General features: G+C 39.3%; 1 protein-coding gene across 4 annotated transcripts in view; it reads right to left on the bottom strand.

The window, feature by feature from the left end:
- ALS2 (alsin Rho guanine nucleotide exchange factor ALS2) overlaps positions 1 to 16,430 on the bottom strand; it is a 73,050-nt gene extending 56,620 nt beyond the window's left edge. The window contains exons 1-4 of one of the 4 annotated variants that reach the window (XM_073880061.1): positions 15,759 to 16,430; positions 6,647 to 6,798; positions 2,715 to 2,794; positions 1,375 to 1,529 (exon numbers count right to left, since the gene is read on the bottom strand). In XM_073880061.1, the coding sequence (XP_073736162.1) occupies positions 1,375 to 1,529; positions 2,715 to 2,734 (175 nt within the window). In that variant the 5' untranslated portion in view covers positions 2,735 to 2,794; positions 6,647 to 6,798; positions 15,759 to 16,430. The remainder of the gene's footprint in view (positions 1 to 1,374; positions 1,530 to 2,714; positions 2,795 to 6,646; positions 6,799 to 15,758) is intronic. The other 3 variants (XM_025893238.2, XM_025893259.2, XM_025893242.2) reach the window with 3 other exon arrangements.
- Positions 16,431 to 23,216: the final 6,786 nt, after the last annotated feature.

The raw sequence follows: 23,216 nt of genomic DNA, 5'->3' as shown, positions 1-23,216 counted from the left end.
ACATTTTCTCATCTGGAAAAGACAGCACTGGAGATCTTTTTGCCATTTCAAACTATACACTTGTGTGAGATGAGGTTTTTTTTTGGTTTTTGGGGGGGGGTTTTTTTGGTAGCTTTGACACTTAAAACTAGGACATTGCTTAAACATGAACAATGATAGGCTATTCATATATTTTTAAAATGTTTTCCCCCAGTTATCCCACTTAAGGTATGATTCTACAGGTTTAAAGAATATGTTCATGAAGGGTTCCTAAATATCTTACTGAAGGGTAAATTAAACAACGGAATTCCACTTACATATGCTTGAGAAGGATATATTTTGAAGCCCCTAGGGCAGGTATCTATTGAATATGGTTCACATTTTTACAATAAAGCTTTTTCCAAATTCTGGCCTAATAATATTATTCTATATTATTATAATAAAAGTGATATAGTAATAAAGAGGCTAGAAAGAAATCCATGTTTACCCCACAAAATTACCAAGGTCAGATTTAAGCTTTGCTTCTTAGAATTTGTCTTCCCTTAGTTCCTATGAGGAAAATATCAAAGCATTATTGAATACTTAATAAATGCTTATGGAACAGAAATTTATAAATTAGTTGATGGCAGTCCTGGCTCAAACCAAATTTGCCATGATTGAGTTGGTAAACTGCTCTCAAATTAAAGGCAACTCTCTCTATAAATTATAGCCTATGTTTCTATCTATTATAGATTTATAGATTTATTTTATTAAATGTTCTTATGAGCTGCTGTTTATGCCTGAGAAAAACTGTACTGAGGCAGTGGAGCCAGGTGGCTTAAAAAGCAGGCTTTGAAATCAGACTCTCTGAATTCCAATTCTGACTCTGACACTCCAATAGCTGTGTGGGCTTGGGGAAATTATTTAACCTCCTGACCTTCGGCTTCCTCATCCGTGAAGTGGGGACACCAACAGTAGCGTACTTCACAACGTGGTTGTGAAGACTCATTGAGGTGGTACATACAAAGTGCTCACTGCAGTGCCAGGCACCCATAACTGTTTAATAAACATTAACTATTATTAGCATGATTATTCTGATACATTTAATGAACAAGGGTACAGCAAAAGAGTTTCTGAATAGGTAATCTTTCAAAAGTTAATTTTTCATGTACTTGTTACTATAAAATTTACAACTGTATAATTCTCCCTTTTATTCTAGTTATGATGGATCTTAAATTTAAGAACTAATCTGATTTTTGATAGAGAATAAGAACATATTTTGAAAACACAAAGAGTATAAGCTCTAGCAAACTTCATTAAGAATTCCTGACATCCAGTAACTCTCTTACCTGATCTTACATACCCAGGTACTGCTAGCATTTCAGTTAGTATTTGTTAAGCCATTCTTTTCAATACCTTCAGTCAGAAGAACTCCATGCTTCACTCCAAGGGCTGCTTGAAGAACAGTCTTTCCTCCCCAGCCTGGCAGTCTCTCTGGTGTTACAGAACAGGATCCTGCCTGCCACACATGGACCAGGCCTCTTTCTTTGGATCCTTCTGCTTCTGTTGAGCTACAAACATTAAGAAAAATAGCTTAATTGTTCCTGCAATTAAAACTGTATTTTGGGGGTTCTTACTAATTTCATTAGATCTGTACCTTTTACCAGCACATGGGTGACTGGGTCAGATCGTTTAGCACATATTTTATGCTTTGGTTGGGACACAGGAGCAGAGATAAAACAACTATTTACATAAAAGGCTTGAGGACAATCTAAACCCACAAATTACTTATCTCTATCTAAGAAGTAAACAAAACCTGGACTATTTTTTGACATTTTAGATTTAATAGCACAAAATTTTAAGATTCTAACTTCTCCATTTATTAACTCCTTATTTGGATAATAAAGTTGTAACATGTCCCAAGTTGGAGTCTTACTTTAAAATTTTAGTTTTGAATGCTAAAAAAAAGTATTTGATAAGAAGGAATAGAGATCCATATTTTACTTTACACTGAGTAAGCCCTATAATTGTTATTTAACTTTTTAAGAATCAAATTTATATCAGGAACAGTAAAATCTTTTGTGCTTTACTCATGTTCTAGCCAAAGAATTCTATCCATGTGATGATTCTGGTTCAAAGAACACAAGACACCAAGCTTCATGATAATGACCATACCATAACTGCCACCCTTCTAAGAAAAGGGCGTATTAAGATACGCTGGGTTTCCTTTATACCAAGTTTCCTCTGTTGCCACTGATGATATATTCTTTTTTTCTAGAACACTGATGCCAATTTTAACAAGGCACAGGAAGTTTTTTGGTTTTATTTTATAATACCTAGAAATTTCTCTACTTTTGCTAAATAATATTCCTCTCAGTTATGATTAGGCATAACCATGGTTATATGAAAGGAAAGCCACAAACTTAATTCAGTTTTCTAAGGATAGAAGAGGATTACAATTAATAAGGCTATGTCTGAAGACCTGAAGTTATTTGTGAGAAAAAATGGCTTCAAAAGCTTTAAAATGATGAAGACACTTTGTGCCATTTTTTAATGCATAAGAAAGAAACCAGCAACAAAGCTTATCACTAATCAGTTTCATTTTATTATCTTTCTCTTTACCAATCAACATAAATGTCACTCTTCCTACTTAATAACCACAAACAAGAAAATTGAACTGAAGAGAAGCTACACATTCGTGGAATTGCTTGTTGTGTTTTCCTACAAGAAGAAGGTAGAAGAAGAAATGGTTTTACCTTCTCTTCTTTGAGTCCATCGGTCAGAGGGAGAACTCCATCACCAAATCAATTCTTCTTTGCGAAAAGTATATAAAGACCTAAATGGCAAAATACAGGTAAGCACAAAGAGCAATGAAAGAATACTGTGCTACTTCATTCCTCAGATTAAAAAAAAAAAAATGGCAGCGCTCTAACAAGTGCACATTCACTGGGCAATAAATATGCAGTGAAACTATTTCAACTATTTCATATCCTGCCTGCCAAAGTTGAATATCTAGACTGAGCCTGCCCACTGAGCTTATAAAAATGCCTGCTGACCATCAAATGCAATGTCAAAGGAAGACAAGACTACCTGCAATTAAGCTGTACCTTGTCAGGCAACAGATTTTATTTTTTATTATAAAGAAGGAAGCTCAATCTGAAAATTCTTTTCATTAAATACTCATTTCACACGTTAAGGGTTGCTTTTAAAATGCTTCTGGAACACATGAACATGTAAATACCAATTAAGTAAGAAAGAACTTCTAAAACCTCTTCAGTAATGTATCAGATTCAAGTAGTTTTAATTTATATTTTTCAGCAATGCACACAAAAAATTACATTATTAAAATCAGAAAGATTTCTATTTACTGGAACTAGAAGTATTTTCCCCAAATCAACCTCAACTCGAAACCATACTACAAAAGGCTGGAATAAAGAAATTTGGGTTTTAAAATATCTGTTTCAAAATTCACCACTTAATAATAAAGAGCTATATGAAATTACGGTACAAATATTATGACCCATCAGTTTAGAAACTCAATGTTTAATAAAGAGACAGAAATATAAACAGACAGAAATACTCAATACATCTCAACTAAAAATTCATATTTTTAAGGGCACCAAAACTCATGAAAATACATAATAGCAATGAGGTATTATTTGTGTCAACCATAAAAATACCCAAACCAAATGTATGATTTTTCTGCAAAGGATATGGCATGGTCACTGTACTCTGAAAACAGCCCATACCAGCAGGAGTGATGTAAGATCCATCTGTTTACTCCAGGTTGCCTGTGAATTCTTACCATTTGCCATCTGTGTATCTGGAGGAAATTGCTCTCTACCCTAATGCTTATTTTAGAAAGATTTTGAATCATTCAAAGTTGGATGAAGGGTACCATGTAAACAAAACATATACCTGAATATACTTAATAAATGCTATTAATTTAATAAATTATTTTTTAAATAATAAATATGATTATTAAGTGGTACTATGCCTTGTGTGTGAGGAAAATTAACCGTTAGGAAAATGTACAGAGAAATTCTGAGGCCAGATCTAACCTGTGTTTACTCATCAGAGATCAAGGAGTAACTAACTGTTCCCTTGATTAAAGTTAAACAATACCCAGCAGAAACCAGAGAATTTCTCTGGGAGGGTGTATTAAGTACACAAGCACACTTTGCTTCCCATCACTGGTTCACTGAATGTAAACTGAATTTTATCCTAGTGCCTGACAATCAAAAATGTTGAGAATCTTTTGGTGAAGTGAACAAAACAGTCAGCCTTTTTCCTCTTTTAGTGTCACATTTTTTGAATACAGAGTTTTCTTAAAGTAGATTTCATCTTTTGCCATATTTTTCACCACCACACATTTTTTCAAATCCAAACGGAATTAAAGCCATACAAACTGTTTTTGCAACTTTCTTTTGTTACTTACTATATATGCTAGGCAGAATAATGGTCCCCAAAGATGCCCACATCCTAATGCCAAGAACCTGTGAATAGGTTAGGTTAATGGCAAAGGGGAATTAAAATTGCTAATCAGCTGACCCTAAAATAGGGAGACTATCAGGCTGGGTTATCGGTGTGGTTATCACAAGCCTCCTTAAAAGTGCAAGAGGCAGAAGGAGAGTCAGATAAAGAGATGTGCTGATGGAAGCATGGTCTGAGAGACTGCTGGCTTTGAAGATGGGAAGGTGGGGAGCATAAACCAAAGAATGTGGGTGGCCTCTAGAAGCTGGAAAAGGCAAGGAAACAGGTCCAGAAAAGAATGCAGCCCTGCTGACACACTGATTTTAGCCCAATGAGACTTGTGTCATACTTTCTCCCTAAAGAACTGCAAAAACAATACATTTGTGTTATTTTAAGCCACTAAATTTGTAGCAATTTGTTAAATAGCAACAGAAAGCTAGCTAATACAGTATTTGGTGGACATCTTTCTATATCAGTATTATAAATCTGTCTCATTTTGTTTTAATATGTTTGACTTCTTCCAAGAAGAGAGGTCGCCTAAAACTCAAATAGAGTAATGAGAAACAGAAATGACTGCTAAGGAAACATAACTAAAAAAGAATACTACAGCTAAATGTGGGAACCTTGTATTATAAAGTTTTCTCTCACATACTTAAATATAAGTGGCATTTACCAACTCTTATTTAACCTAACATTCTTTCTCGGGCATGAAGCCTACATTAAAAAAACAAAAACAGGGCGCCTGGGTGGCTCAGATGGTTAAGCATCTGCCTTCGTCTCAGGTCATGGTCCCGGGGTCCTGGGATCAAGTCCCGCATCGGGCTCCCTGCTCCTTGGGAGCCTGCTTCTCCCTCTGCTTCTCTCTCTCTCTCTCTCTCCCCCCCCCCCCCGTCTCTCATGAACAAATAAATAAAATCTTTAAAAAAAATAAATAAAACAAAAACCTAACATTTCTCAATTATGTATCCATAAGAAAAAGTAAACCCGAAATTTTTGTTTTTCTATTTTTATGATCCCCTATCAGGAAATCTTTAAGATTTGCCTCAAGCATTCAAATAGCCCTTAAAACTTCCTTAAGCTCTCTGATTGCTTCACATTTTTAATTGTTATAAAACTGCTTAATCATGGGGCTTCTGGGGATAGTTCTCTCCAGGTGAACTTTAAGGTTCTCACTCTACATTTCTTTGGGAGACAGAATCCCTAAACTCTGCTTCTTTTCTTCTGTTATAGTAACTTCCCTTCATAGGCCTTTATTATATTAATTAGCTCTGATAAAGAAACCGTGTGATGTTGTACAGTCAAAAATGTGGGGTCCTCTTTTGCCTTGCATGGCCTTTCCAGAGATCAAGGATATCTGTAAAATGAGCACAACAGACTCAAGCATCCCCTCCAGCTCTTAAATTCTATGAGTCACAGAACAAAACTAGGTTCATATTAAGGTATGCCACTCTACACTTCAAATTATCTCCTTTACAGTGAAATGTAAAGCAATTAAACTCTCAGATGGCCCTTTAAAACAAATGCCAAAGCTTGGTCCTTAACAATCTGACTCCACTTTTAGATCCTATTGGAAACACAACCTCTTGCTACATTTAACAGAGAAATAAACTATCTTGTACAAGCAGAGGGTATATTTTTAACACCATGATCCGAGAGTGCCCTAAAAAAATGTGGTCTAAGTGTCCAAATCATTGTTAGAAAAAGCTGCAAACTATCCACAGATCCACAAACCTTAACCAGAAATCCAAAGTCCCCCCTCTCTGTCAAATAAATAAAATCTTTAAAAAAGAAAAAAAGAAAAGAAATCCAAAGTCCAAAAAACTCTGAAAACTAAGTTTTTTCCTAACTCTTTTAGTGGCAAAATCTAATCTGACTAAAACTTATCTGACAGCAAACCTGACCTGAACTAACATGAGGTTAGTTTTTGCCCCTTTAGTGTGAATATTCATGTATTTTGCTGTAGAAATATTAATATGACTGGGGCAACTGGCTGGCTCAGTCAGTAGAATGTGTGACTCTTGATCTTGGGCTTTTAAGTTCAAGCCCCATATTGGGTCTACATAGAGATTACTTAAAAGTAATTTAAAAATCTTTAAAAAAAGAAATATTAATATGATTATGGGGTGGTACCAAATGCCCCAGAGAAAGTGTTACATAATATATAGTTTATGCACATCATTTTAAAGATCAAAAAATTCTGAATTCTAAAACATACCTTGGGCACCTGGGTGGCTCAGATGGTTAAGCGTCTGCCTTCAGCTCAGGTCATGATCCCAGAGTCTTCAAATCGAGTCCCGCATCGGGCTCCCTGCTCCTTGGGAGCCTGCTTCTCCCTCTGCTTCTCTCTCTCCCTCTCTCTCCCTCTGTCTCTCATGAATAAATAAATAAAATCTTAAAAAAATAAAAAAATAAATAAAACATACCTTGCCTCAAGGGTTCCAAGGAAGGGACTAGGAACCTGTATTCTATTTTTTTTTTTTAAGATTTATTTGAGAGAGAGAGAGAGAGAGCTTGAGCGGCGGAGAGACAGAGAGAGAGGGAGACAATCCTCAAGAAGACTCCCTGCTGAGCACAGAGCCCAACAAGGGTATTGATCCCAGGACCCCGAGAACATGACCCAGGCTGAAATCAAGAATCGGATGCTTAACCCACTGAGCCACCCAGGCGCCCCAGGAACCTGTATTCTAAAACAAACAACAATCATTTTTGGTAGAGGTCCCCAACTTTTAACCATTTTATACTTCCTTTAGTTTCTTTTATGTACTTTTTACATCAGCTTCATCTTGAAGAGTACACTAGAAAGTTGCATTGCTTACAAGACATTCTATAGGTACTTAAACAATGTATTCCAATGGTGATGATTTACACTTCTCTCAAAAGTTTTAAGTCTATTTTATGGTGAACATACTCACATACAGTGCCCAAATTAATTTTGCAAGGAGTATCCTGCCTGCAAATACTCACTTGGCTCATCGTCTCAGTGGAAGAAGGAAGCCTAGGCTCTTTAATTTCATATAAGGCTGCCAATTTGGTAGAAGAGAAAGAGGTAAACAAATGAGGTGCATTGCCCTAGAACAACTAGGACTTGGTGATATATTAGACACAAGTGGGATATAAAGAAGGAGGTATCAAAAATGATTTCTAGGTTCTGCCGTGAACAACTGTGTGTTGGTGGTACCATTTACCGAAATGGAGAAGAGTAAAAAAAGATAGGATTCTGAAATAGAAGATTCTGGTTAAGATTTTTTTTATGTTAAGTTCAAGATGCCAGTGAGAAATCCCAGAGTATCTATCAAAAGCAGCTGAATATATGAATATGAAGTTCAGAAAAAAGGTCTCAGCTATTGATATAAACTTGGAAAGGCATATGGATAATATGTGAAATCAAGACAATGCATAATATCACTGGGTGTGTATTAAGAGAATGGAAAGGAACAGGACCAAGCTGTAAAGAGCTCCTGCACCTAGAGGTTGGTTAGGATGAGGAACAAGCAATAACAACTGGGTGAGAAGTGACCTGAGAGGTGAGAGAAGCATGAGTCTATGCGTGCACATAAAAGCAAAGCAGAGTGTTTCCAGGAGAAAGGCCTGGTCAATTAGGTCAAAGCCACTGGGGTTTCATAGGATGAGAGCTGAAAAGTGTCCAGTGCATATGCCAACACAGATATCAACGCTGAGCTTGGCCACAGTTTCAGTGGTGGCAGGGGACTGAAAACCAGACTGGAGTAGGTTGACTATAAATGGGAGGTAAAAAATAAATGGGAGGTGAGCACAAGAAAATTAAGTTCATGTAAAGAATTCTTTTGAAAAACACTGTCAAAATGACAGAGAAATGGAGCTAGAGAAGAATGTGAAAATAAAGGTTTTTTGTATGTGCAGGGTTGGGGAGATGAGAGAGAGCGGAACATGTTTGCATTGACAACGACACCAATCCCAGATGCAAGGGGGCAGAGCAAAGAACCAAAGTCCTGGACAAAGTAAAGAGGACGGCATCTGGAACACGTGTTTTGGGACTGATCTTTCACAAGAGGAAGGGTCTCCGTTTTAATAAGACAGGAAACAGACCTAGATGACAGATACACAGATACAGTTGCAGATACAGACAGGATACAGATTTCATGGTGAGAGAGTATGAATCTCATATGATGCCATCTGTTAAGTGACTAGGACTTTACAGTATATGTGTGCTCTGTATTCTAATCTCACTCCTGGCTCCAGTCATTCTGTTTATTTTATCTTGCCATATTATATGTTTTTGTAAACTGCCTTAAATCTTTTTAGGACAAGGCAGAATATAAATTTTAAAAAATTTAATGTGGAACAGAAATGTGCTAGTGGACTATTGATTCTATTTATTCATCTCTAGGAAACTTTATTCTCTGGATAAAGTCCTTTTCCCTTAATGATTTAGTGAGAGATAAATTTGTAAGTCATAAGTATATTAACTTTCAAAGGCTGAAATTTCAACACCACACGTATTTTTTTCATCTACTATGTTCCAGGTATGCCAGTCTAAAATTTCTGTGAAAGCCAAAAACATCTTATTCTCTATTATAGCCTAGCTGCTTAACATAGTCCTGATATATAAAAGGTACTCAATAAATATCTGTGGATAGACTGGGCCCACATAAATAAATGAGTTCCTGTCCTTAAGGAGTTTACATGCTATCATGGTCTGCCTTTCTGACTAGAATGATGGCTCTCTATAGACAGCACCCTCAAAGCATAGAAAAAGCCAATAAAGCTGAGCACTTCCAGTCTTATTCTCTTATTTCACTTACTGTTTTAAAATAGGTATATTGATTAAAACAACTACAATAACTGTAGCTACAAGAGTAATGATAATTGGAGATAAGAACGACAAGACATTAAGATAGAACAATAAATAACAGAACAGTAAATTGTATTGCATTTTGTATCCACTGCAAAACTTTAAAATTGCAGGTGCTTACACTTTCTTTTTAAAGTTTCAATTGGCTTCATTTTCTTGAAATGTAGTAAACCAGGGGCACCTGGGTGGCTCAGTTGGCTGAGGGGCTGACTCTTGGTTTCAGCTCACTTCACGACCTCAGGGTACTCAGATTGAGCCCCAGCATCAAGCTCTGCGCTCAGTGTAGAGTCTGTTTGTGAATTCTCTCTCTCCCTCTGCCCCTAGCCCACAACGTGCACATACACTCTCTCGAATAAATAAATCTTTCTAAACATTTTTAAAATATTGGGGCACCTGGGTGGCTCAGATGGTTAAGCATCTGCCTTCGGCTCAGGTCATGATCCCAGGGTCCCAGGATCGAGCCCAATGTCTGGCTCCTGGCTCAGCGGAGAGCCTGCTTCTCCCTCTGCCTCTCCCCCTGCTCATACTCTCTTTGTATCTGTCTGTCTCAAAAGAATAAATAAAATCTTAAAAAAAAAATTAAAAATGTTGTAAACCAGAGCTTATAGATGACTGTAATAAATAATTTAAGACACTATGGTATTTTACCCATGGTAAATGCTCAATGAGTATTTTCTGTTAGAGACTCAGTCAATATATTTATATATGGATCAAGGCAATTTGTGACCCAAACACCTGACTGAGAACTAATCTAGACACCAATAACTGCTACTTCCTGGATATCCCACCACCAAAGCCTTTACCAACCACTAATGAAGGTTGAGGAACACTCACCTTGCACTGCAGCCTTGACAAATCAAACACCATCAAAGGTTGAAGTCACTTCAAATCGCAGCCCTCTCAGCCTTAATTGCAACACAGAAGGCAATGCCTGATACCACTATGGGAGCTGACTAGCTCCTTAAATACTGACCCAGAGTTCAAGAATTCAGTAAATTAATGCACTGAATAAAGTAAGTCAGCAGGCTAGTCTAGAAAGTACTTACTACTTATAATGTTACTAATGGGATAGTGCACTCACCAAGTCATTGATTCAAAATATATTATAAATTCCTGGAGGTCAGAAACTATGATTTATTCATTGGTTCATTCTTGTAACCATAGTAACCACTAGGTACAAGTGGGCTACATTTAAGTGAATACTCAGTGAAAGACAGCACTTCCAAATGACGTAGATTTCTAGCACCTGTAATAAAGTCAATATAGGACACAAAAGTGTCTACTTATAATAGAAACTCTCATAATTTGCTAATGGTATTTCCTAACTATGAAGATGCTATTATTTCATGTCAGTTCACAAATGTTATACAACCCAGTAAAGAACAGTCTCTTTCTCCTTAGTTTCAGTTTTTCTCCATAGAGACTGTTTTTGGTGCCACCATGGACACTAACACTTCACAGTCTCACTCTTATGGCCTGCTAATTTCACCCTGAAAACTACTAAAATTACACTTCTGATTGTGAAAATCCTCTAGAATGGATATTACCTACCAGGGGGAGGAGGGAGTGTAAATATAGTAAAATAAATGCCCAGCAATGCCCATTTAGCTCCTTTTTGTATCCACTGCAAAATTTTTAAAATACATTCTTCCAGATTAATGAAATCCCCATGAAACATTTTGATGGATATTATAATACTAGGAACTGAATCTCAAATTCTCAGGTACTGCAACAATTTGTGTCTGTTATTACCTGACAGAGTATAATTTCTGATACAAATTGTTTATTCCTTTAATATTTTGCTACTATTCTCTCATTTAAATGGCCACATTTTTTTTAAATAAGGCAATATTACAGAAATGCAGTTCAAAGTATGGTTTATTTTACCAATCAAAAACAAATAGTACTTAAGGTCATCATGGGGCCATACAACTGAACAGGGAGTATACATGCCAAAAAAATAGTGTTCTGGAGATACAAGTTTCACTTATTTTGAAAGTGCTAGTAAAAGGTATTCTTTCTTTTCTTTTTTTAAGATTTTATTTATTTGAGAGAGAGAGAGAGAGAACAAGCAGGGGGAGCGGCAGGCAGATGGAGAAGCAGGCTCCCTGCTGAGGCTAGTTCCCAGGACCCTGGGATCATGACCTGAGCTGAAGGCAGATGCTTAACCAACTGAGCCACCCAGGTGCCCTGCGTTAACAGGTATTCTTCACTAGGAATGAAAGGTTATTTAACTCAAGTTTAAATACTGAGGTTAAACTAGGGATCAGCTATTAAATTTACTATTCACTACTCAAACCATTTAACACATGCTCATCATGTTTACTTATTAATACCTTTTTCAGAGAAAATTAGATTTTCTTTGAGCAATAACTAGGACACCAGCAGTCACAGTATAAATTCAGTTTTACCACACTGTAATAAAATGTAACAAACCCAAACTTTAAAAAAGTAAGTGTTCATGACCACACAATATCTGTGGTAATTTTGTATCTTAGTCACTCTGTCCAAATTCTTTTTAGGACTTTATGATCTATTCTGCTCCCCTATCCTTTGAGAGATCATAATCAGTGTAAGCTTGCATTCTCCAAGAGTCTCTAGAATATAAATTCCTCTGTAGCCTTTTAAGAAAATATTCCTCATCTTAAGAAAACCATTTTTGTAGAAGCACAAGTCAAACAGCAAAATAAAATTAACTAAATAATAGGTCTGTCTCCTCTCCTTAGAAAAGCTTTACACAGTGGAGCTGCAGTGGCACATTCTTTTCCTACTGCAGAAAGAAAAGAATTATTTTTCCACAGTCAACTACTGTGAGACTAGAAAGTAAAATAAAGAAAGCATACTGGAAGAGAGCCCTAATTATAAATAAAAATTTTATTTTTAAACTTTTTCTCTTTAATTATATAGAATTTAAATTAGAATAAAACTAAAGTAAAAACATTTTCAAGTGTTAGTTTCACAAACTATCTTAATTATACATAAATCTGTAAAAATAATGAACAAATCCATGTACCCACCCATCACTCAGTTCTAACAAACATTAACATATTTTTATATTTGCTTCAGCTGTTTTTAAAATAGAAAGAAAAGTTACACATATTTCTGAAAGAGCTCCACCCAAACTTATCTCCCGGAGTTAGCCACTATTCCTAAAGTTAATGTGTCTTATTTCCATATATGTTCTTATACTCTAATGTATTTCATTAGATACATATGTATCCATAAGCAATAAGAATGTAGTAAGCTACATTCTTTTAAAACTACATAAATGCATCATATCAGACATCCTTTGGCAACTTGCTTCTTCACTCATTATTATACATTTGAGATGTATCTACACTGATAAGTATGGATCTAGTTCATTCATTTTTATTAGGGGATAGCATTTCATTGCACAAATAAACCATAGTTTATCCATTTCCCTACTAAAGTATGGCTGGATTGTTCTACTTTATTGCTATTTTAAGAGCTGCTATAATCATCTTTGCTGCATGTTTGCCTGGGCAATTGCCTTAAGAATTCAGCTCAACAAAAATTTAGGGTGCAGAAGAACCCTGAAATGAAAGTTACCCATCCAGATGCCATTATTGGGTCTAACCACCACCTTCCTAAAAGGGAGATCATGTGAAATGAAGAACCGTATGAGGACGCTGAAGAACAAATTTATTCAATAATTTTTACTTAATAAATAATTTTTATTTATTATTTACATTATATGTAAAAGGGAACCATGAGTTGATTAATTTGTGAAATTAATGAGACTAAAGCTGATCTCTTCAAGCATAATTCACTGGTAGCCAACTGAAACTCTATGAAACAGCCCCAGTCTTTTCCTCATAGCAATTGAGAGAACTATACATTTTCTTCAAAAAATAAGTCTATATTAGGGGTGCCTGGGTGGCTCAGTCGGTTAAGCGCCCGCCTTCGGCTCAGGTCATGATCCCAGAGTCCCGGGGTTGAGCCCCGCATAGGGCTCCCTGCTCTGTGGGGCGTCTGCTTCTCCCTCTGCCCCTCACCCCGCTGTCGTGCGAGCGCTCTAATAAATAATTAAAATCTTTTTAAAAAAGAAATCTAGGGCGCCTGGGTGGCTCAGTTGGTTAAGCAACTGCCTTCGGCTCAGGTCATGGTCCTGGAGTCCCGGGATCAAGTCCCGCATCAAGCTCCCTGCTCAGCGGGGAGTCTGCTTCTCCCTCTGACCCTCTTCCCTCTCGTGCTCTCTCTCACTCTCTCTCTCTCAAATAAATAAATAAAATCTTTAAAAAAAAAAAGAAAAAAGAAATCTATATGAAAGAGTAACTCTACAAGAGCCCAAACAAGTACTCATTATTTCACTGATTTAAATATTTTTGCTCTACCCACGTGGATCACTTAGTTCAGCTACTTTACCAATTTCTCAGCTGATCTACCAATTGTGTGACACAACAAACACCAAGACATAACGTAAAGACAGCACCATGACATATATAGAGAAGTAAGAGATGGGTATGGGAAAATAAATGGAAGACTCAAAAGAACCATGTCAGAGTTTGTTACTATTTTATTTGTGGTTACTGCGCATTTTCTTAAGGACTGATAACCTACAAAATCTACTACTCTCTTATTACTGATGACTGAATTATCTGGTTATCAACAGAGAAGAGTAACAAGAAAAAAAACGGTTAAAAAAAAAAGCTCTACAAGTAAAATCTCTAATATAGTTGGAATATGTGCTAGGTTTAATTCCACAAAGTTATAAAAAGGGCTAAATGATCTAGAAGTCATTAAAATCCTCACAGCACCCCTCTGAGTGTCTGAAAAAGGGGCTCAACCTCTTACTACATAAAAGCAGCCTTCTTTTACACCATCTCAAAAATCACCCGTCTCTACCTTTCTTCATAGTTTTTTAACTCATACCTTACCTAGTGTCATATTAATACAAGATTATAAAAGGTTTTTACAAGTCAGTCATATTCTTCAGAAATACCTTTAAAATGGACTCAGCAGTACATCAAACCCATGTTTTTCATAAAAAGGTAGATTAATAGTACTCTCTCCACCTAATCACACAAAACAAATCGTGTCAGTGATTCTTAACACACTCTTGTGTCTTTAACAGTCAAAATGCCCAAAGTTAAGTGTCTCAAAAGACAACTAAATTCTGAAAGGCTGAAATTTGGACAGAAGGGATTCCAGTTCACGCTGCTTCAATCTACTTAAAAAAATAAGAGACCTGATGCAATTCAGACCACCACCACCCCCCCCCACGCACCTCTACCAAAATGACCTATTTGGTACTTTATTTTCTGGATCATTATCTTTTCAAGTGTTAATATTGTGGGGTGCCTGGGTGTTCTCTTTTCCATTTAGAAAACAGTGAGTCAGTGTGGGTCATGAGATAGTGGAAGAAATAATTATAAAAATAGGAAATATGTACTGAATATTTACCACTGCCAGGCACTGTAATAAATACATGAACCATTAAATGTAAAGGTGCTATTATGACAAAGGTACTTTAATCCTCAATTTAGAAATAAGAAAAATAATACAGAGAAGTAACTTTCCCCAAATCAAAGAATAAGTGGATGTGAGGTCAGGTATGTCCATATCCAAAGCCCATGCTTATATTATTAAGATTAAAATATTGGCAATTTACTGCAAATTTTTCACTGCCTTAAATTCTTTATTTTTTTTAAAGATTTTATTTATTTATTTGAGAGAGAATGAGAGATAAAGAGCACGAGAGGGAAGAGGGTCAGAGGGAGAAGCAGACTCCCCACCGAGCAGGGAGCCCGATGCAGGACTCGATCCCAGGACTCCAGGATCATGACCTGAGCCGAAGGCAGTCGCTTAACCAACTGAGCCACCCAGGCGCCCTGCCTTAAATTCTTTAAATACTCATTAACTCAAGGGTCAAGTGGTCACTTGAAATCATTCATATTTATGATGAACTAGGGGGGGAAATGGACCAATAACTTGAATTTTGATACCTGTTCAGAAAAAATACACATCACACAATTTTATTCTTTAAGGCCTTTTAAAGAACATTTACAGCCACCAAAAAAATCTAAAAGGCAATAAAGATCTGTGTTTGTGTTTAACAGTTATTTCCTTTTACATCCTAGAGAAAATACTGTTTTTGAATATGCCGCTTCAGCCAGTGTTTTTCCTCTTCCCTCATCATCAAAGCCCTAAGTAAGCAAGAGTACAACAATTCTGCCAACCTATAGTTGCATGTCTCCAAAGTAGCCCTATTACGCAGAGGACCAACACCAGCGTCGGGACCGTTTCCTAATGATAGACCTATCTTACTTTCCTGTCTTCGCCTCTCAAAAGACCTTCTCACCCTCTGATGGCTCACCTGACATGCCAAAGGACTTGGTTAAACAACTAAACAATTAAATTCTTAATTTCAAAGTCATTTCCTTTTTCTGCAACCGCCCTTTCAAACCACCGAAGCACTAGGTCCACCCTCCACCGTGATCTGCATCCTTGGGACAAACCCGCCTGGGACACTCACCAAGGTTCGCGGCCAGGGACTCCGGTTTATGTGCTGAGCGCCCAAAGTGGGCATTCAATAAATCCTCATCAATGAGTGAAGGAAAGGCAGCGTGGGTGGAGGAGGGAAGCGGGGTCGTGAAAGAACTTCCCGCCGCTGAGACCAATGCAGTGGCACCCCGTCTGGGGAGGGAGGTAGAGGACGAATGGGAGAACCTGGGGCCGGGACAGGGGGCCGCGTCGGGTGTTCTTTGGCGGGCAGGCGCCGTCGGTCGGACGCAGGTTTTTTGGAAGACGCGGACGCCGTCTCTGTGGGTGACCAAGCGCGCTCCTGGGCCTGGGCCTGCGCCTCCACCTCTCTTTTGGACCCCGGCCTCCCGCACACAGGAGAGCCGGGCCGGGCAGCCCTGCGAAGCCAAGGGCCGACGGGAGACTCACCCTCGCTCACCTGACGCTCCACCGGCAGCACCGCGGTCTGCATCCGGCGCGAGCTTCTCAGCCCAGCGGGTCCCCGAGATCAGCTGATTCACGGGGGGCGGGGCCCCCGGGAAGGGGCGGGGCTGCAGGGCAGCCAGCTAGTGTGAAGGCGGGCCGGATTGCCCCTGAAATAGGTGGGATTAGACGCCGACGGCGTCTGATAGCGATCAAAATTATCTAAGAGGCCTTAGGCACTGTCGACGATGTCCTCAGGAATACTGCCCCTCCCTCAGGACAGGGCGGAGCCACCAGTCCTAAAACGCGCTTGGACGGTGACGTAACATGGAGTCGCCGGGGTCTAACTACCCGAGAGCTTCCATGGTAACAGGTAGTGATGAAAGTGGGAGCTGCAGGCATTTTGCTGCCACCTCAAACTGCAAAAGTCAGAAGGATAAGTTCGCTACTCTTTACAGGGAAAAGGCTAAAATATCTTCAAACTGCTTCTATGGACTATACCCTAACTGTAGTCGCTTCCGCCCCCGCCGTTGACGTCATCGCCAAGCGGCACCAGTTGGTCCTAGTATCCACACTGTTGTTACTTGGTCGCAACCCCGAAAGGTGGAAGGGGGTAGGAGGAAATGAATTGGTATCTTTTATGATTCCCCACAGTGTTCCCCAATGTACAATCTGAGTAAAACTAGTTTGCGTGCTCAGCACACAGTTTCACAACAGTCTGCTTGTCGCAGCCACAGCCCCACCCCGACTCAGCTCGCAGCTGGTAAGTCCTCTCAGGAAGATTTTCCCCAGCCGCACCCACACAGTGGATGCGAACTCTCTGCTGCTAGGCAGTGTGCCATCCCTGAGCCTGCAAACCTGTATTCGGACCATCAGCGACAGAGATACAGTCAAGGTCTGAAGTTCCTATGCGTATGGTCTATCACGTTCACCTTCAGCCCCATTGCCTCCTTGATCCTCAGCCCACCTGCAAAATCGTTAGTCTGCAACAATTCAGCCAACCTTGTCCACTCTTGCACCAGTGCTTAAAATAACATAACCTCGAGAATTGGCAGCACTGCAAACCAAAGGTGTCCAACTTCAGTCGGGACTTGCATGTGGCCAGGCAATCTTGCTAAGCCTAAAACAGTCCTTAACACATGGCTACTAGGAATTTCTCCTTTCCCATCGCCTTTTATTCCCAACCCGCACACACTGCTAACTGAACTCTACCTACCCAGCCCCTTAGGTAAACAATTTTAAAAATGAAAATTTAAAAACTGCCTCCTACGTACATTTCTGAGGAAAATGCGACCACTTGGGATGAATTTCTCTAACTCCCACCAACCACTATTACAAAACCTACCTGCAGCCCTAGCCTTTCCTTTCCTTCATTTTCTCCTTAACTTCTGGGACACATTCCTTCTGGGTCTTCCCCCTATTCCTTCAGACGTTTCCTTTGCCTTTTCAGACTCTTTCTTTCACCTGTCCCTTAAATTCTTGGACGATATAAATATTTATTGCATACTTATGTGCCAGGCACTATTCTAGGCACTACAGAGACATGACAATGAACAATACAGACGAGGGTCTCTGCTCTAGTGGAACTTACACTCTGGTAGTGTGAAAGATAGTCTCCAAAGATGACAGCCATCATTTCTTCCCTCCATGTATATAAATGCCACCCTGGATGTCAAGAGATGGATTCTATTTCCTCTTCACCTGAATATGGGCTAAGTTTGTGATTTTTTTTTCTTTTTTAATTGATAGAATGTAACAGAAATGAAGTTCTGGGACTATGAATCAAGGTCTTTGAAAGAACTGGCAGCGGGCACCTGGGTGGCTCAGATGGTTAAGCGTCTGCCTTCGGCTCTGGTCATGATCCCGAGGTCCTGCGATCGAGTCCTGCATCGGGCTCCCTGCTCAGCGGGGAGCCTGCTTCTCCCTCTACTTCTCCCTCTGCTTCTCTCTCTCTCTCTCTTTCTCTCTCTCTGTCTCTCATGAATAAATAAATAAAATCTTTAAAAAAAAAAAAAAGAAAACTGGCTGCTTCCACATCCCCCTCTGAGAAACCAGCTGCCATGCTTTAATAAGCTTCAAATGTACTACATGTTGATAAGAGACAATATGAAGAGTTAGGCCACACAGAAGAACATTAAAGTGCCAAAACATGAGCGGAGATTCGGAGACCTTCCAGGCCAACCCAGTTACTGGCTGAATGCAGCTGAGTGATACCAGCCAGTACCAAGAGGAGCATAACAGCCTAGTCAAGCCCTGTCTAAATTCCTGACCCAATTTCCCAAGAAATAATAAATTATTGCTTTTAACCACTAAGCTCTGGGATGGTTGTTATGCAGCAATGTAGGAAGAGTGAGAGCTACTAAACAAATATGGTGGTGACTGGGCTATACAGAGGCAAAAAAAGGAAACAGTCAACAAAACTAAAAAGCAACCTACAGAATGGGAGAAGATATTTGCAAATGTAATATATAATGGAATATTACTCAGCCATCAGAAAGAATGAAATCGTGCCATTTGCAACAATGTGCATGGAACTAGACGGTATTGTGCTAAGTGAAATCAGTCAGTCAGAGAAAAACAAACCTATGATTTCTCTCATACATGGAATTTAAGAAACAAAACAGATGAGCACAGGGGAAGGGAAGGAAAAATAAAATAAGATGAAAATAGAGAGGGAGGCAAACTCTAAGAGACACCGAACTCTAGGAAACAAACTGAGGGTTGCTGGAGGGGAGGGAGTGAGGGGATGCGATAATAGGGTGATGGGTATTAGGGAGGGCACTTACTGTAATGAGCACTGGGTGTTATATGCAACTAATGAATCACTAAATTCTAACCCGGAAACTAATAATACTGTCTATGTTAACTAAATTGAATTTAAATAAAGAGTTTTAAAAAGAGACAAAATAGTGTAGTAGCTAAAAGCACATGCTTCTAGCCAGACAGCCTGGGTTCAAATCTTAGCCCCAGCACTTACTAGCTTTGTGACCTTGGCACAAGCTATTTAACCTCTGTGTACCTCTGTTTCTTCATCTACAAAACAGGGATAGTAAAGTTATCTACTTTACAGGGTGATGTGAGGTTTAAAGACAAATTGCTTACAATGATACCTGGCACATAAGTGCGTATTAATGTTGTGGTTGTTGCTGTTGTTTTTGTGAACAATAAAGAAAGGTAAGAGAATAGACAAGAAAGAGCGCAATTTTAGGTAAGGTAAGCAGAACAAAAATCTCTCTTCTAAAGGGACATATCTGGACAGATCTGTAAGAAAGTGAGGGTGAGCCTTATGGATATCTGACACTCCAGGCAAAAGGGAACAAGTAGCAAAGGCTAGGAGGGCAGTGTGGCTGGAGTTGAATGAGAAGAGTCTGAAAAAAGCTGAATGAGGCTAGAACTGAATGAAAAAGGTTGAAAGGTAATAAATAAGATAAAATCAGGTCGATGATTATTTGGTAAAGGGGACAGATCCTTTGGGCCATAGAAAGGACTTTGGGCTTATCTGAGTGCTATGGGCAACCACTGCAGGGCCACCATCGGGGATTGTTGTAATCTGGCTTCTGTTTTTGTTTTGGGGTTTTTTTTTTTTTTAAGATTTTATTCATTCATTCATCCATTTAACAGAGAGAGAGAGAGTGCGTGCATGCGTGTGAGCACACAAACGGGGGGGGGCAGCAGGCTCCCTGCTGATGAGGGATCCCCATGTGCAGCTGGATTGGAATGGAGCCTCAGGCAGACGCTTAACCAACGGAGCCACCCAGGCACCCCTGGCTTCTGCTCTTCTGTGCAGAGTGATCAGAGTGTAAGAGTTTGAGTAGAAGCAGAGGGATCAGAAAGAGACTATTGCAATAGCTGAGGCAAACAGAAATAACGGCTTGGCCTGGAGTGGCAATGAAGAAGAAGGCAAAAAGGAGTTAGATTCCTATTGTGAAAGTACAGCCTAAGTATTTACACATGGATTAAGCATGAGCATTGAGAGAAAGAGAAATTAAAGCCTGAGTTACTGGTAGAAACTTGCTGTTATTTACTGAGATGGGCAAGACTGAGGAAAAGAGGTACGGGGAAACGGGGAGGAAGTACCAAGTATTCAAATAGGGAGTATTGCATTAAGTCAGAGGAGAGATGATGATGCCTTGGACTAGGGTGATTGTAGTACAAATTGAGAATTAGATAGATTTGAGATATCCTCTGGAAGCAGAATTGGCATAATTTAATGATGGATTAAACATGATATTTGATTCATATACTGTCTGGGTTTTTTTTTTAATATTTTATTTACTTATTTGAGAGAGACAGAGATAGTGAGAAAGCATGAATGGGAAGGAGGGGGAAAAACAGACTCCCCACTGAGCAAGGAGGCGGACGCTGGGCTCGATCCCAGGACCCCGGGATCAGGACCCTAGCCGAGGGCAGACGCTTAACCGACTGAGCCACCCAGGTGCCCCTGCTGTCTGGATTTTTCCTTGAACAACTCATTCATGGGAATTTCATTTTCTGAACTAGAGAAGACTAAGAAGAAGCAATTCAGCATGGTTCAGGGTCTGTTTTTGGCATATGACTTTGGGATACCTTTTTGGTATCCAAGTGGAAATGTCAAATTGGCAGTTGGTGTCTAGGGAGAAATCAGGGTTGGAGATAGAGATTTGAGAGTCATTTGCACATAAGTGGCATTCAAAGCTAAAGGGATTAGATGAAATTATCTGGGAGGAAAGTGGAGATAAGAAAGTGGAGATAAGAACTGAGCCTGGGGTTGCCCAAACTTGGAAGTTGAGCAGAGGAGGAGGCAGGAAAGACAATTGCAGAGGACTCCCCACAGAGGTAGGAAAAAAAACTAGAAAAGTGCCCACTTCACAGAAATCAAAGAGGCTTTCAAGAAGAGTGGCATGATAAATGGTGTTAAATGTTGCTAAACAGTAGAGATTAGGTCTAATAAGCCTTTGGATTTGATAAGATGGAATCTCTGTGATTTGGCAAGAGCAGGTTCAGTGGAGCGGTAGACACAGAGGCTTTATTGGGGGTGAGTTAGAGAGAGTAAAAGGTAAGGAAGTAGAGATATCCACTTCAAGAAGTTTTTCTGTGAAGTGAAATAAAAACTTGGGGCAGTAGCTGGAGGGAGTGTGGAGTCAAGGTATAGAATAGATCCTTAAAACCCAAGCATTAAAAAACCCAAATAGTTGATACGATGGCAAACCTAGATTTCCTATTGCAGAAAACGTGACCTTGCAAGAAAAAAAAAGATATTTAGATATGTCTTTCTATAGATTGTCATAGACTCAATACTATCAGCACACAATCTGAGTTGAATCTATTTATAAGCTCTTTTAGCATGGCATATATTATACTAATTTGCATAACTGTATTTGTTAGATTCTTGTTAGATTCTAAGCTCCCAGTCAGTGTTTTTCTCACTTTTAAATTCCCTAGAGAATAGCACAGCACCTTATACTTTAGTAATTGTTTGATAAAATTATTTATTGAGATCTAGCAATTTAACAATTTGTTGGGGCACCTGGGTGGCTCAGTCAGTTAGAACGTCTGACTCTTGATTTCGGCTCAGGTCATGATGATCTCAGGGTCGTGAGATCAGGCTCTGCGCTGGGCATGGAGCCTACTTAAGATTCTCTCTCTCCTTCTGCCCCTCCACTCACCTCCCCACACACATGCTCTCTCACTCTCTCTCGCTCTCAAAAAAAAAAAATTGGTTAAAATGCAGTTCATTTGATATAGACATAAGTACTTGCCCCTTCTGCCAGCTATCCTGACTGACATTGGTTCTAATTCTTATCCTCTGATTGATTGGCCACTGGGAGGACCTGAGAATCAGGTGATTCTCCAACTATCTTATCCTTAGAAGTCACAGAAGGCAAGGATGCTCCTGGGCTCAAACGGCAAAAGGATTGAAGGCAATAGTTTACCTACCCTGGGGCAATCAGTGGGTGCTTGTATGAATGTGTATGGGGGGGCTAATTTTAATAATGTTGCAATACAATATATTTTATAAGATACTATTTGGAAAATGCTTCGTGTGTGTTTTATCCTCAAAACAACATCATAAGAAAAACAAACAAACAAAAACCCATGATCGGTGTAATTCCTAAAATACAGACAAAGGAACTAGGGTCCACTGACTTTTTCAAGTTAATCCAACTACTCTAAGTGGGAGAAGGACTCAAACCCAGGTCTCCAAATCTAGATCTTCAAACTCCAAATCCTGTCTTCCCCCTACTTCAACTCCTACTGATCAAGATGTAGAATAGAGAGTTCAGGGCCAAGATAAAAAGTAGAGTTCAAAAAAGATGTGATTGAGATTGACAGAAAAGAAGTAACAGGATTAGTAAAAGCCAGTATTAGAAACTGAGAATAAGACTCATAGGAGGGCAGTATACAGGGACATGCCTCAGAGTGGGGGCACCATGAACAAGGAAAAACACTGGTTCTAGGCTCCCACCCTGTACATTTATATGTATACATGTGGGGGGGAGTGCAGGTATATAAATGCCATTATTTAATTAACAGCCAATCTGAATGGAGTATAAGATACAGTTCATGCCCTCAAAGAACGTACTTACCAACTTGTTAGGAAAACAATCTAATGGTTAGAAGGACGCGTGGGTGGCTCAGTCATTAAGCGTCTGCCTTCCGCTGGGGCCATGATCCCAGGGTCCTGGGATAGAGCCCTGCATGGGGCTCCCTGCTCAGCAGGAAGCCTGCTTCTCCCTCTCCCACTCTGCCTGCTTGTGTTCCCTTTCTCGCTGTGTCTCTCCCTGTCAAACAAATAAATAAATAAAATCTTTTTAAAAAAATAATGATTAGAATGCACACTTTAGACAATCAGTGATCCAGGTGTTCAGCCTTGAGAGAGATGGAGGTGGGGTGGGGAGTGGGAGAGGGATCAGGGAAGCAAGGAAAGGTTCAGAGCAGAGCTGTAGCAGTCAGGCAGGACTTGAAGGAGGAACAGGTCCAGGGGAGGGAAGAACATGTCAGATGAGAAACACTGGAAAGTTAGGGACAACAGTAGGGAAAGTTTGTTGGACCCTGAGGCTACTGGTGT

This window comes from Callorhinus ursinus, unplaced genomic scaffold, assembly GCF_003265705.2.
Source record: "Callorhinus ursinus isolate GAN/ISIS: 27379988/994484 unplaced genomic scaffold, GSC_fseal_2.0 scaffold2, whole genome shotgun sequence".
In the NCBI taxonomy this organism is placed as follows: Eukaryota; Metazoa; Chordata; class Mammalia; order Carnivora; family Otariidae; genus Callorhinus; species Callorhinus ursinus.
Note: the sequence above shows the minus strand (reverse complement) of the source record. Positions and strands in the feature narration are given on the sequence as shown.